Consider the following 15,711-nt stretch of genomic DNA (forward strand, 5'->3'; position numbering starts at 1 on the left):
AGTGAGGTTAGTGACACAGGCCAAAGTCACTAAAACTTGTCTCTCAACAGTTGCTTTGCTTAAAAAGCAAAAGACAAATTCATCCACTATTCAAATACCCAGATATTTGTAAAAGGCCAGGAGCACTAAAAGAGACTAATACCAGATCCTCATTTTACCCAGTAGAAGACAAAACATAATATTCTTGAAATAAAAGTTTTTCTTAAAAGAATAGACACAGATGCTCCCCTAACTCCACTTATGAATGTTACTATCCGTTCTGCTATTTCTAGGTTGCTTGTGACCCTAAGCAGTAAAAATAAAATATGAGATTTCACATTTACTGAAATCTCAAGTGGTATGCTGGGAAAATAAAGGACCAGTAAATAATGATGTAAAGTAAGCTACAACTCACCAAGAAGCAAGGAGCATTAATAGAAATGACCAACACTTACTGGGTGCCAGAAAGCAGCTCAGCCAGGATGCCTACCTGTGCTATTGGACATGAGATAAAATAGGCCACTTCACCTGGCCAAGTTCAAATTATATTGTTTAATTGTTTTGTTTGGAACACAACATTGAGTCTGGATAAAAATCAATTTTTCCTCCTGTTTCATTCCTTTGTTTTCAACTGTGACTTATACTAGAAATAAAGAGATATCTGTATCCCAACTTCATCAACTTTCTGGATCTGAATTTGCAGCTAATTATAGGGCATTGTCTGTTTATCATCTCCCCCATACCAAATTACATATTAATTACAATATTGTTTATATAGCTTTGATCATTTTTAAAAGTTTTTGAACATGTTATACTTCCTAAATAGCTTTTAATTAAACTTTCTTTAAATAACCAAGCACTGAGAACTCTGCAAAAAATAAATCAACATATTCCAAACAGAAACCTCTATAACAGGGCCAGTCTATGTTAATTTATGTGATGGTGTTAGTTTTCAAAACATCTCTAGTAAATAAATAAAAGGGAGATGTAAATACTGTGGTTTGCTTGGTGAATCTTAATTGCGAAATTTCTTCTTCTTTCGGAACTTTTTTCCTGCTGCATTTGCTGCTTTTTCAGCCATGATTTCTGAGTACTTCCTCCGGTTAAATCTGGAAAGAAAAATAAAATCTTTTATGTTCTAAAGTACAACACATCAGATATTAGAAGTTAATGTAACCTTGGGAAGAAGATTCTAAATCTCAAAATATTTTGCATGTTTACTGTCTGTTCATCACACATGTACTAAGTTTCCACCATGTGTGAGGAGCCATACTAGAAGTTGGTGATAGAGCAGTGGACAAGACAGCTATAGCCTCTGCCCTTACAATCTAGTGAGAAAAAAATGGCAACTGTAATGAGAAGACTTCTGAAAACTTTCAGCCACCAGATACCCGTGTACTATACCTATCTACTAGGCAATGTCAAATGTTCTAAACATTTTTGTGGGATAAAAATGCAAAAACAAGGACTAGGCAAGACAAAAAGTTTATAATTACCTGAAAACATACAATATGATATATATTTGATAGGACCTGAGAAAACATAGACCAATGGTTTTTGAAGTGTGGTCTGCAGACAAGACCCTTTCAAGGGGCCCACTAGGTAAAAATTATTTTCACAAGAGTACTAAGGCATTAATTAATTGCCCTTTTCACCCTCATTCTCTCATGAGTGTACAGTAGAGTATTCCAGAGGCTACATGATGTGCAATATCTGCAGAAGCAGATACGAGTTTCTAAATGTCTGTAATAATTACCAGACATTAAAGAGATTTGCACTAAATTATTTTTATTTTCAGGAAAATATGTTAATATATAAAGGATAATTATTTTAAAATGAGTTAAATATTTTTAAATCATCTGAAATTTTATAAACTTATGCATATTTTAAAGAAAAACACGTTATAAAGTGAAATATAAATTCCTTTACCTTCTGAACTCAGAATCAGCCAGCAATTCTTCCACAATAGTTCTTTTCCTTTGTTTCTTGGGAATTCGTGAATGGTAAAAGTCAGCTGGATTGTCAACAATGGTTCCAATCTATGAACAATTGATTGAAATAAGTCATGCAATACCTGAATCCAAGTTCCTTTCATATCTCACTGCAGCTCTAACAAACATTATACCAATATTAAAGTTAGTTTTGCCATTTTTTTAAGTAAAAATAAATTACCTACTCAGTCAGCACACTGGTGCTACTAATGACATTTCTTCATTAGCTTACAGTAGACCCCAAATTTCTTTTATATAATTAGTGCTAAACAGTACAGTAAATACATGATGAATACTGTAACTAACGGAGAAGAGTAAAACAAAGAATATAAACTTTTTTGTTTCAGTTTCCCAATTCAATGAAACAGACACATAAATTCTACTGCATATCTGTTTGATCTCCTAGGTTATCATAAATGCTGCAAACTTAGAAACTTGGTGGCCACTCTGCATTTGTTCATACATTCAGCCAATTTACAGAGTGCCTACTATGTGCCAGGCACTGTACTAGGTGTCAGGGAAAAACAAAGACAAACATCTGGTCCCTGCTAGTGAGCAGCTTACAGTCTTAAGGAAGATCCAGACAGGTACCAAAAAAATTAAAGCATAACATAATATACACAGAACGAAACACTATAGATGCTCTGACGACCAAGTGACCAATTCCACCTAAAGGAGGTAAGGAAGCTTTGAGAAAAGATATTTTAACTTCGATGTGTATGGGTAAAATTTCATCAAACAAACAAGGAAGAGCCAAGCACATGCAAAGTCAAAGAATGCAATGACTGGTATGTACATGTTCTGAGAAGACTGAGTAGCTGAGTATGTTGGAACTTAAGAAAGCGATATGACTAAAGAAGGGATGGTGGACTAGTTTGGGTGCAGATTATGAAGGGCAAAACTAAGGGGTATAGACTCTACCATATATGTCATAAAGAATCACTGAAGTTTTCTAAGCAGAGGTGTACATGAACAGATTTTTTTTTTTTTTTTTTTGGTAATATGTGACTGGCTACAACATGGAAGATGAACCGGAAGGGAGAGCAGAACTGGAGGCAGAAGACTATTACACTAATCCAGATGACTGACAAAAAAGGTAGTCAAGAAGAACAAAATGAACTTGAGGAGGATAAATCAACTGGACTTTGGAAAACACTTTGAAAGCCAACTTCTTAACTATTTTTCAGAATTTGCCCGGGGATACCCCTCTACCTTGAAAAGAGAAAGAGATTGGTACAAATGACTCCCTCTTTTCCCCCTCCATCCTGCACGGACTCCTGCTCTTATGCTAGTACTTGTCATATATCATATATCGAACCTTATATGTTCACTAAGTTTCAGAGAACTGACCTGGCAACCCAGCTACCACTTCTAACACCCTCTCTCTGTGGGAACCCATTACAAGCTGGTGGCTGTCTGAATTGGGTTCTGGCCATTATTGTATATGGCCTAAGCACATATGGTCCATATGTTAGGCATGCACATTGTAAATATTCATCTATTTTAAGAGTAAACATCACTATAGTGCTTTCCAAACAAAAATCCAGAGAACATCTCTACTACTATGTTTCATACCTGGAAGTACTTAGGAAAGCCATCTCTATCATTTTTCTTGTAAAACCTTTTTGGGTCCATGCTTGCTCTCATCTTCAGTGCTTTGAGGTCATTTTTCAGTTCATCTGTCAATTCTGGAGCTTTCATACCAAACCAGCCATCCCCTGCAGTTTTCTGTCGCTCTTTCTGAAATTCAGATTTCAAAAATAAATGTTCCAACTTCAGTAAGCTGAGAGTATACATTATAACTCGTTTCTCCCAAAATTATACAGAAAATTTTGTAAATTAAAAACAAGTGGTTGCTTTATGTAAAGCATTTACCTCCAGGATTATCTTTATAAAGGGAAGTAAATCACAAAAAGTGATTTCTCTGGTAAATTAGGCACGACGCTATCAATTTCATGAATAAGGGCTCTTCAAAATCTATTTTGTATCTTAGCAAGTAAATGCTGACTTGCTGGGAGAAGAACACACAGCTTCAATTTTTATTGTCTTAAAATAGCCCATGTATAGAACATTTTCACTTCTGGAGTTTATATGTAAACACTAACATTTTTATTCAGTCACCCAGGTGTCTCAGAAAACCACTCACTCCAATAGTCCAGAAATTTGTATTATTTCTAAAGTAAAATAAAAACTATTATTTTTTGGAAAACTTCTAGCCAGTTATATGTTTAATTTTATTTTGTTTCATTCATACCACAAATATTTATCGAGTGCCCATCATGTGCCAGGGTTTTTCACATTAGTGACATCACTGGAGTACAATCCTCAACTTTCCTCCAAGCTCTCTTGGTAACTTCTTTATGCTTATTAGTTGAAGTAGCAAAGTAGCAGAAAGAAGCAATTTCCAATATTTTACTAAATTCATTTGGCAGACTAAATAGACTAAGGTTTTTAGCTGGCTACATTAAGTTCTCTACAGTAGTCTGCAACAGAGCCCCTAACCTTTAGTAAACACTACCTATAAACAAAGAGATGTGAACAGTGACCCTATATGTTGGCTATAACTGTTTTTTTTTTTTTTTTGTCTTTTTCATGACCAGTAAGGGGATCGCAACCCTTGGCTTGGTGTCGCCTGCACCACACTCAGCCAGTGAGCGCACCAGCCATCCCTACAGAGGATCCGAACCTGTGGCGGCAGTGTCGCTGGGCTCCTAGTGCCGCACTCTCCCGAGTGCACCACGGGGTCAGCCCAGGCTATCACTGTTTTAAGGCAGATTAAGAACAGCTATACCTATGTGCACCCCTGTGGCTGCAAAGGTGAAAATTCATACAAAACATGTTTATGGAACCATATTTTATTGCCCTTAGATATCTGTAATAATTTTCTTTGGAACCACATACAGATCGATAGATATAGTTTAATTGTATAGCCATGACATATGAGCTGAAAATATATAGTCAAACACATCTAAGCATTCTAAATGATAAATCACCGTACTTACTCTGCGTTTTTTCTGAAGTTGACACTTCGATTCACTATATGGTGGGACACAGTAGTTTTTTTCAAAATCAGGTGTAATGACGGCTTTCCGCAGAAGCTATAAAAACATAAAATTGATTTTAAAATAATGTCAGAATGTTACATAATTTTTTCAACATTTTAAACTTTCATCTTTTCCTAAATGACTCCTGAATTTTTTGTTACTTGCCTAAGCTAATTAATTAAATAGTCTCACAAAACTGTGTGATTAAAAGGAACCCGGGGTAGTTAATATTTTTCCCAGTGCAAGAACCAAACAAAATTGCTCTGTAGCCCTCAAAATAGTTCACACAGGAATATAGCTCAAGCATTAATTTGGCAATGACATTTTAAATTATCAATTCAGAAATTAACAGATACCAAGGTAAAGGGTTGGATTCCCTTACTGGCCAGCCCCCTCTCCCCTAAAAGACACTACCAGTCAGTCACTCAATCTCAGTTCGGGCCCAGACGTTTCTGACTGGTATAGTAGCAGTCTAGGTTTTCCTACCACTCAGAAAAGAGAGCATGACATTTACTTAACAGATGATTAAGAGCTTGCTGTGGGTCAAGTACTATACTAGGCTCTAGACAGTGGTTTTCAACTGGGAGCAATTGGCAATGTCTGGAGAAAATTTTGATGGCGAGGGGAAACGAATACTGGCATGTAGTGGGTAGAGGCCAGGGATGCTGCTAAACATCCTACAATGCACAGAACATTCTCCCACAATTAAGAATTATGTAACCCAAAACGTCAGTGGTGCTGACATTGAGAAATCCTGTTTCAGGAACACGAAGACAGAAGACAGTGAATTAATGATTACATCACATGATCAATAATGAATCAGATCTACACTAGGTGTTACGGAAACAGAGAGGAGGAGGGAGAGAGGGAAAAAAAGGGAGAAGTGGATCAAAGAATGTTTCCCAAGAGCAGTGACCCATGATCTCTGCACTGGCCTGGAAAAGAGCAGGATACGTTCAGGGAACTACAGTAGTCTTCAATGGCAAGAATACAGCAGGTGGAGAACAGTCAGGGCTAGCAGTTGAGAGGCACCTTTAAGGCTCTGAGGAAACATTGAAGGACTTAAGCAAGAGAATACCACGTCAGACTTGTGTTTTTACAAAGAGAAATCTAGTGGGTGTATATAGGATGGCTAGAATAACAAAGAAAATGGAGACAGGATCAATAAGGAGGTTACTGGAGTAGTCTAGATGAGAAATAAAGGCCTGCAGTAGCTGCTGAAGGTGGCTTGAAAAGGAGGGAATAGGGAAGCATTATCCGCCAGGCTTGATGACTGACTGCAAAAGGGGAAGAGATTTTGGTGTCATTAACCAAGATAGAGAATACAAAAGAAGGTAGTTCTGGCAGGGAAGAGAAAGGAATTAGTGAGGTCAAGTGCCTGAGTGCATCTAAATGGACAAACAGGCACTTGGATTTTAAAGTTGATTATGCTTTCAAAGTAAAGACGTATCAAGGATAGAAAATACAGATATAGGAGAAAGCAGTGCAAGGTGTTAGCTAAAGCTAAGGGTTTGGGTAAGATTACCCATACAGTAATTCCTTCTGAAATGATATACAAAATTTTATGTCTATATGCACATGTGCATTTTTTCCTGGTTGGGGAGGCAGGTACTCAAGTTTTCAGATGCTCAACAGGGTCCAGAACAGTTAAGAACTATAAGTATAGCACAAAAAGAGAATGGGATCATATCTGGTAAGTGCATGAAGGGGAATACCGGTCCTGTATTAATTTATTTTTCAAACATTGCCTTTTATAGATAGGACTCTATTAAAAAAAGAAATAATTATTCTAAACAGAGGGAAAAAAGGAGCACAATAGGCCAATTTCACTTTAGGACAATTAGTCTTTTACCAAAGACTAATCATTTCTAGAAGTGATTGGTTACTTCTATGAAAACTTAACAGGACACCTCATGTAACTTACCTCACTTTTCTTTTTCTCCTTGATCTGTGTTAGGGTTTTCTTATTAGACTGCAGTTTGTCTGCATTGAAATTAATATACAAACCACCCAACTGCTTGATACTTAGACCAGGGTCTATGCTGCTGCTTGTCAACTTTAGACTGAAAGAGAAATTATCATTAAAGATCAAGTAATTAAATCAAAATGGAAACAAATTAAGGTTACACTTTAAAAATCACTTATTCTTCTCTTCCCTTATACTGTCAATGATAAAGGCATCATTTTTGCAATGAAGTTCCAAAAAAACTGAATAAATACGTATTTTAAATCTAGTGAAGTCATTTGGAAGAAACTCTGGGATGAATAATGAATTCAACAAAAAAGCCTTTTGGGAACACATACAAATTTATTCCCCAGATTTTCTTAGAGGATTAAGGCCATGTAATATGCCAAAAGATTTTATAAAGAAAAGAATTATAGAAAAGGGGAGGAGGGAATACACCTGGTATTTCAGCTCAACTTCATATACAGGCAGTCAGTTAATAAATATACATATCTCCATCTCTAAACCAGTGAGAAAAAAATAAAACCAATGAGAAAGATGAGTTCTTCTACTCTGACCTTCTAAGTTATTAAAACTTAGAACGTTTTCCTGGGTGACTAAGGGTATTTGGTAGTGTGTCTAAATCAATGAGTCTTAAACAGCAATGAGCATCCATCCCACAGCTGAGTGTTTTAAAAATATAAATGTCATACCCCAGACCTGCCATATCAGAATTTTCTGCAGTTGACCTGAGCTCCTGTTAAATTTATGTAATGAGAATTTCTACTTTATACTACTGAAGGGTCCTTTTTATAAGTAAGTATGCTTGGTCTTATAGGTCACTTCCTTCCCTAATTATTCATATAAATTGAGTAGTTGAAAGCATAATCAACTTCTATTGGTAAGTGAAAACATTCCATTATAGTGCCTTGACAGTAATTCTTAACACTATGTGCACATTAGAATGAACATGGGGAGGAGTGTGGCTTTTAAAAAATAAGTATGCTTGAGCCTAGCTTAAGACATTTATTTCATTGGTTTAGAGTAAAGACTGGGTATCTGTTAATACATAGCTCCTTACAAGGCTGGCTATATTCCCAATGTTGCCACCAGGGACCTATGCCTAGGAAAAACAAGTTTAAAACAAAAATAAAGAAACTAAAAAAAAAGCCACAAACAGCGCCTTTCAATGGATGATGAATGGGATTATAGGTGATTATCATACTTTTCTTTTCTTTTTTTTTTTTTTGGCAGCTGGATGGTCAGGGTATCCAAACTCTTAGCCTTGGTGTTATGAGAACCAGCTGTCTTTTCTATGTTTTTTAATTCCTGTACAATTAACATGTAGGAAAAAAACCAAGTTACTTTCCTCTCCCTTTTATACTGCAGAAAAATCTTAATGACTTGTAATATATCACCAAAAGGAGCATTTTAGGGGCCGGCCCGGTGGCGCACTCGGTAGAGTGCAGCGCTTGAGAGCGCAGCGGCGCTCCCACCGAGGGTTCGGATCCCATATAGAGACTGGTCCGCTCACTGGCTGAGCGCGGTGTGGGTGCGACACCGAGGGTTGCGATACCATTACCGGTCACGAAAAAACGACAAAAAGGAAAAAAAAAAAAGGAGCATTTTAAGCTGTCTTCAGTGAAAAAATAGGACTAACAACGGTACTCACAAAAACGACGGAAATGCTGAATAGAAGAGCTCTTCCATAATGCAAGGCAGTAATTTTCTCAGTTCTCATACTTTCTAATATTTTGTATTTTTATTGTAAATGAACTACTTGAAATATATATGAAAAAGTTAATTTTAAAAATAAAGGTAAAACTTACAGTTTAGACTTTGTGCTATTTAGTAAGTCATCTTCATCACTAAACTCACTATCTTTATTTCTGTCACTGTCTGATGGTTCTTCTTCACTTTTTTCTTCCTCTTCCTCCTCTTTTTCTTCCTCAGGGGAAACCTCACTTGCTTTGTCTTCCTCTTCCAAGTAAAAATTTTTATCAGTACTCAATCCAGGAGTTGTGTCAATTACAAACAATGTATTGTCACATGACGTATTTCCCAAGTCTCCACTCAATGATTCCCTTTGGCCACTATTTTCAACAAAACACAAAGTGTCCTCTTCATTTTCACTGTTTTCAGACTGCTGGCTTTCATCACTGCTGAGAACTAATAAAACGGAATCATCTTTATCCTGAGATGTGTTGAGCTCAGATGTGTATAGTGTGGTATCACAATCTAAATTCCTTTCACTACTCATGTCGTTGCCTACACCTATAATTGAGGACTCTTTATCATCATAACTACTACCACAATCCTCAACCTTTGTCAAGTCACTTGTTTTTATGGTACTTTTTCTCTCTTCATCCCATCTGTCCACTTCCACAACTGCGAATGTTTGAGCAAATGATTTCATTACAGCCTCACAGTTCAGATTTGAGGGCTCTGATGTGATTTTGTCATTTTGGGGGGTCAAATGCCCTCGAAAAAAAATCTCCTGTAGTTCAGAAAGACTCAGCTGAGAATTCTTATTCATTTCTTTTCTCTCATCTATTATCACACTGGCCTCTTCATCCGAAGCCTTACAATTCTGCTTGCTTATTTCTTCGAGAGATGTAACATTGTCCTGCTTTTCCCCTCTTACATTAAAATGTTGGCGTTTCTGTACCATTAGTATTTTTTCTGAACTTCTGTGGAAGGAATCATCATCAAAGTCATTAAAAATTTCATTGTTACAGAAATTTGGCTCATTTATCTGAGAAAGAGATCTTGCTTGTAAAAGAGAAGTGTATCCAGTATCTGAATCCTCTGAATTCATAAGTATATCCATGATTTCATTTCCTGGTACAATCTTAGTATCTGTCTTCTCAGTTTGTGCCTGTAATTTCCTCTGCACACTCCTGGTTCTCCTAGTTGCAATTCCAGAAAATGAAATGTCTGAGCACGATGACTCAGCATCAGATATACCTTCCGTGTGTGATTTGTGGCTTGGATCTATTATAGATTTAGCCTTACTTCTTTTGGTTCTTGTAGGTATTTCTGTGGAATTCACAATTCTAGAAATACCTGAAACATGAGATTCTGCTTCAGAGAGGACTTCTTCAGTATGAGAAGGAGTTATTTTTGGCCTTTTCCTGACACTGGACACAGGGGTGCATGAAATTAAGATCTGCCTTCTCCTAGTTATTCTAAAAATGGGTTCCTGGAGCTCAGACACAGAAGAACAATTTGACTCTGCTTCAGAGATTTCTCCATTAGTAGATGGTTCGGCTTTCTCTGGTAGTAAGACTGTAGTTCTGCTTTTCCTCTTAATGGTTTTAGGAACTTCAGGTATTGAACTTTTCCCCCCAGGGGTCTGTGATTCACCAGTACCTCTGTCATCAGATCCAGATTCCTTCCTGCTTTTTGGATGCACTTGAATCCCTTTAGCTGCATAACTCTGCAAGCCAGAGAAAACACAATTTAGGTAGGGCTGGAACAAGAGTAAAGTCAATGAGGCATCGCCCCCAGGAACAAAATTTAAGAGGGTACTAAAAAAAACCCGAGTAAACAAGATTATTACAAAAAACAAAAACAAAACCCCCATGATTTAAAAAAATTAAAAAAATTTAAATACCGGATCCGACCCTGCATTTGCTTCTGTAGCCTCAACCTAGTCCTGGATCTGACTTCAGGAAGCAGAACAAATAAGTGAAAAGAGAATTTCTCAAAGTCAAACATGCTACGTGGACCAACATTTTGACCCACATATAGAGGAAGAGGGGAGAAGGGGAATACTAAGTCTGAGCAAAGATGTGTTCGGAAACACGAGGAGAATGGGCCGCTGCACTAGAGAACTGCTCTGTTCCCTTCATCGCAGAATCGCGAGGCAGAGGACGTTTAGAGCCACGGAGAGCCACCAGGCGGGGTCACCACAGCCCCCCCCCCCCCCCAAGTGAAAACGATGCCTTTCTCTCCAACCCCGCCAAATTTCAGTAAAGTTAAAAGGCCGAGCCGTGTATCTGAATTAAGGAGCTGAACGACCCAAAACAAGTTGCGTAACTTCTCTTCCATACGAAGAACTGCCTTAAAGGACAGTGATGAGGACTGAACAGTTTCCGTGACAGGATTAGCGCGAGGCCTGGAACACCGCAGCACGGCAAGCTCGGGCTCTCGCCATCTGTCGTGCTCACGCTCCGCGGGACCTTTGCGCCGCTCTGAGAAGCGGCGAGCGGAAAAGGTAAGACTTGGGATCTCCTACCTCCTGCTGGGAGCTTTCAGCCGATGGGGCTTGGAGCCCAGCCCGAGAGCGTGCGGACCTGGTGACCACCATCTTGCCGGCTTCCGGCTTCCCGGCGGCCACCGCGACTTACCCCTGTTCCGGCGCCCCGGACGTGCGTCAGAGGAGTACCTTCCTCGAGTTTTCCGCGCAGATCCCGTAACTGGCGAGAATCTCATACTTACCTTCGTTCCGCCGATTCAGGCTGGCCAGCCGGAGACGGAAGCTCTCCAGGGCCAAGGGTTTTAGCGTTCACTTTAGTGCTGTAGAAGGAAAACCATCCTTTTGCTGGGAGAGCTTCTTAAGGGCAGCAAAACCCGCAGTGACAGAGGGCTTTCGTTGCGTTTCACACAAATTGGAAAATCGCATCTTCTGCCCCACTTTCCATCCGTCCTCTCATTTGTTCAGTAATTCCGAAGGTCTTAATGTAGCCATGGGTGTGGCCAAGGAAGTTGTTTGCGTTATTTATACCTTAAAAAAATGTAATCCGCCGAGCCCGTGGCGCAAGTGCGGAGCTGGGAGCGCAGCGTTGCTCCCGCCCTAGTTCGGATCCTATATAGGGATGACCGGTGCGCTCACTGGCTGAGCGTGGTGCGGGTGACACCAAGCCAAGGGTTGCGATCCCCTTACCGATCACAAAAAAGGGAAAAAAAAATGTATTCGTATATTTGTGAAGTTAAATATAAACCAAATAAAACTTAAAGACTTGGTTGGGGTAAGGTTGTATGTTAAGTGCCTCAGGAACTTGGAGATTATTTAGGAAGCTATATAATCTAAATGTGAGATGGTGTTTAGGAAGTGGGAATAAAGCAGAAAATGTGAAAGGAAGTGTAAAGGAGCGACACACACACACACACACACACTCACTCACTCACACTTGCTGTGAAAGGTAGAGAATGACCAGAATCAGAAGTTTTGGGTTTTCTTTGAATGAAAGAATAGAGAAGGTGAATGAAAGAATGAAAGGTGGAGAACGAGAGTATGTTTGAGGGGATGGAAAAAGATTGAAGAATACAGACAGTCCTGATTTACAAGATTGATTTACGATTTTTCGACTTCAGGATGGATGGGTTTATCCGGATAGTAAAATGCATTTTCGACTTACCATATTTTCCACTTACATGGGTTTATCGGGAGAAGTGGAGGAGAAGGGGCGAGTGCCTCCCCCTCAGTATTCTCTCCTCTACTTCTTTATAACGGAAAATGAATTTTTTCCTTAAAGTCACAGGGCACAAATTACACGGCGGACACATTGCCTCCCAGCTAAGTAGCTCCTTTTATAGTTTCCCTTGCAGCCACATGTGGCTAAGTGAGAAAGTTTTGGCCAATTACATATAAATTGTTGTGTAGTTCTTTAGGGATATAGTCTTAGAAAGAAGTAGGTCCTCCCTGATTTCTTAACCTTCATTTTACTTCCTGGAAGGTTGTATTCTCTGGTTTTCAGGCAGCACTTTTGTGCCATGGGGATGGATGTGGGCCATGCTCTACAGGTGGTATAGCAATGAGAAGGAAAACAACACGAGTTCCTGCAACTTGTGGAGCTGCTGTATCAGAATAGTATACATGGAGATTTCTTTTGCTTGAGAGAAACACCTTTTCTAAAGCCACTTATTTCAGTATTTTCTATTTGTTGTTGAGCCTAATTTTAACCAAAGAACTGAATAAAAAATAGAGGTGGAGGCGTTAGCCACAGAAGAATGCACCTTTCTTTGGAGCAGGAGGGAAGAGTTAATATTTGAAGAAGCGGGGAGAATGTAAATGCAATGGAAATTAAAGTGAAGAGAAGAGGAGTGGATTTTGCGTAGATAACCTTAATCTTCTCTGTAACTAGAAGGTGATTCATCTCAGAAGAATGAAAAAGGTTTAGACTGACTCTTGTGGGAAATGTGGTAAGGAGCAAAAAGAAGAAATTTTAGTAGGGCCAAGTAGCTGTGAAACTATAAGATGAACGGGAGAGAAAATAGGCTAGATTTGAAGAGGTGAATGGTGTGGAGGAAGGAAAGGGAACCAACTGGAGGTAGTGGAGATAAAAGCAGCAGAGAGCAGCATCATCAATCATAATAATAGAATTGAGCACTATACTATGTGCTGGATACTAGTCTAAGTGCTTTACAGGTATTCACTCATTTAATCTCTACCACTTTAACTTGAGCAAATGCATGCAAACAAATTAAGATGATAAAGGTGGATGTAGGAAATTGGGAGAATATAGAAAATTATTCAGTGTGTATGATTCACTTATAAGCATTGCCCCTTTCAAGTAAAAAAGAGAGAGAAAGAAAGAGAGAGAGAGAGAGAGAGAGAGAGAGAGAAAACAACTCCCAAACATTAACAATCTAAGGTCAAGAAACAAATAAAATACTAAAATTAGTAATTCTCATATCACGAGAAGACTGAGATAGTCTATCAACAGGTCTGCTGACCATACGCAAAAGAGTATTCTGTTTTTGTTTTACGTGGCCTTACAAGGTCTGCCCTGCTCTTTGCCCACCCTCTTCTTTACCCAAAGTGGATTTCGGGCAAATACAGTGTATCCAGTTTTAGGTAAACACAGTTTAAAAATACAGCACTATTACTTAGGCCCAAAGGGAAACATTGCCTTTTTCTTTTTTCTTTTTTACTAATTAAACCCTTAAACTAAAGGGTCAAATCTCTCTCTGGAATTTTAGTACAGTTTAAAAATACAGCACTATTACTTAGGCCCAAAGGGAAACATTGCCTTTTTCTTTTTTACTAATTAAACCCTTAAACTAAAGGGTCAAATCTCTCTCTGGAATTTTAGGCATTAATCAACAGATGAGAGACTTCTATTAAATACGTACTATTCGTGTTCATTCTTCATTATTACATTTAAAACATTACATTTAAATTAAGTTTGACCTGTAACATGGTGCCCAATGAGCACATTTCTTGGTGTTCAAACCCTTGAACATGGGCTTAGTGACTTATAATGAAAGGAATAAGACAAAAATGATGTGTGTCACTTTGAAGATTAGCCATAAAAAAGCCTGGCTTCCACCTCGCTTTCTATCATTCATTCTGTGGGAAGCTAGTTGCATGTTGTGAGTGGCCTATGGAGAGTACACGGTGCCAAGGAACTGATGGAGGCCTCTGGCCTGTAGCCCATGACGAACTGAGTCCTTCCAAAAACCACATGAGTGAGCTTGGAAGCAGACCAACCCTCAGTCAAGCCTTTGGGTGAGACTGCAGTCCTGTCTGACATTTTGCAACCTTTTGAGTGACCCTGAGGCACCCAGATGCAGCGATATAGTAGTTACTATAAATTTTGTCCTTTAATTTCATGTAAAAGAAATAATAATGTACTCTTTTGTATCTAGCTCCTTTCTCTCAGTATGCTTCTGAGATTCATCCATGTTACTGTGTATGCCAGTAGTTCATTCTTTTTTATTATTGAGTGGTATTCCATTGTATGACTATATCACAATTGATTTTACCCATTCAATGGTTGACAAACGTTTAGGTTGTTTCCTATTTTCAGCTATTATGACTAAAGCTGCTATAAACATTAATGTATGTCTTTTCTTGGACATGTTTTTATTTCTCTTGAATAAATACCTAAGAGTGGAATTAATTGCTGGGTCATATGGTAAGCGTACTTTTAATTTTATAAGAAATGCTATATTGTTTTCCATAATGGCTGCACCATTTTATATTCCCACCAGCAATAAATGAGAGTTCTGCTTGTTCCAAATCCTCACCAATATTTGGTATTGTCGGTTTTTAAAATTTGCAGCTATTTTAGTGATATCTCATTATAGTTTTAACTTGCATTGCTTTGATTACTAAAGATGTTGAGCATCTTTTAATGTTCTTATTGGCTATTCATACTTCATCTTTGGAGAGAAGGCTGTTCTACTCTTTTGCCTATTTTTTTATTGGGTTACCTTATTAAGTTGTAAGTTCTTTACACATTCTGGATATAAAACTTTTATCATATATCTGATTTGCAAGTATTATTATTCTACCATTCTGTGGGCTGTCCATTCACTTTCTTGATGGTGTTCTTTGAAGTGCAATTTAAAAAAATTTAATTATGTCCAATTTATTTTTCATCAGAAATATATATTGCAAATATTTCTCTATGACTTCCATTTTCATTTTCTTGTCTTTCAAAGATTTAACTTTTGATTAAGTCCAGTTTATTGATGTTTTCTTTTATGACTAATGTGTTATTAGAATGCTTTACAGCCAGTTTAAATTTTCTTGCTTTGTTCTAATTACATACACATCAAAATAAATCAAAATTTTCAATTAAGAAAGAAAAAAAAGGCAACCAAAGACAGACAGGACAGATTACTTATAAGGAAATCCAGATTTTCATCAGCAAGTGTATATATGCTGGAAGCCATGGAATATTATTATCTTCAAGATGCTGAGGGAAAATATTCGGGAACTTAGAATTCTATAATGTCAAATGATCATTTAAGATTGAGTGTAAAATAAAAACATTTTCAGACAAACAGAACCTAGAAA

General features: G+C 37.9%; 1 protein-coding gene across 1 annotated transcript; it reads right to left on the reverse strand.

Annotated features, from left to right (window-relative positions):
• Positions 1-888: 888 nt before the first annotated feature.
• On the reverse strand, positions 889-11,271 carry DNTTIP2 (deoxynucleotidyltransferase, terminal, interacting protein 2). The gene is made up of 7 exons (XM_008585323.1): positions 11,200-11,271; positions 8,789-10,398; positions 6,939-7,077; positions 4,973-5,068; positions 3,546-3,710; positions 1,909-2,018; positions 889-1,088 (listed from the first exon to the last, which is right to left on the reverse strand). The coding sequence occupies exons 1-7, from the start codon at positions 11,269-11,271 to the stop codon at positions 995-997; spliced, it is 2,286 nt and encodes a 761-aa protein (XP_008583545.1). The 3' UTR covers positions 889-994.
• Positions 11,272-15,711: the final 4,440 nt, after the last annotated feature.

Source organism: Galeopterus variegatus, unplaced genomic scaffold (assembly GCF_000696425.1).
Source record: "Galeopterus variegatus unplaced genomic scaffold, G_variegatus-3.0.2 Scaffold3517, whole genome shotgun sequence".
NCBI classification, from domain to species: Eukaryota; Metazoa; Chordata; class Mammalia; order Dermoptera; family Cynocephalidae; genus Galeopterus; species Galeopterus variegatus.

What these genes read in the sequence shown, in the direction of transcription:
- DNTTIP2 (XM_008585323.1), bottom strand. Translation starts at nt 11,271, where the DNA reads ATGGTGGTCACCAGGTCCGCACGCTCTCGGGCTGGGCTCCAAGCCCCA. An exon ending in AATAGCACAAAGTCTAAACT is followed by an intron (nt 7,078 to 8,788) that starts GTAAGTTTTACC and finishes TTTCTCTTTCAG; the next exon opens with TCTAAAGTTGACAAGCAGCA. An exon ending in GCTGATTCTGAGTTCAGAAG is followed by an intron (nt 1,089 to 1,908) that starts GTAAAGGAATTT and finishes TTTTCTTTCCAG; the next exon opens with ATTTAACCGGAGGAAGTACT.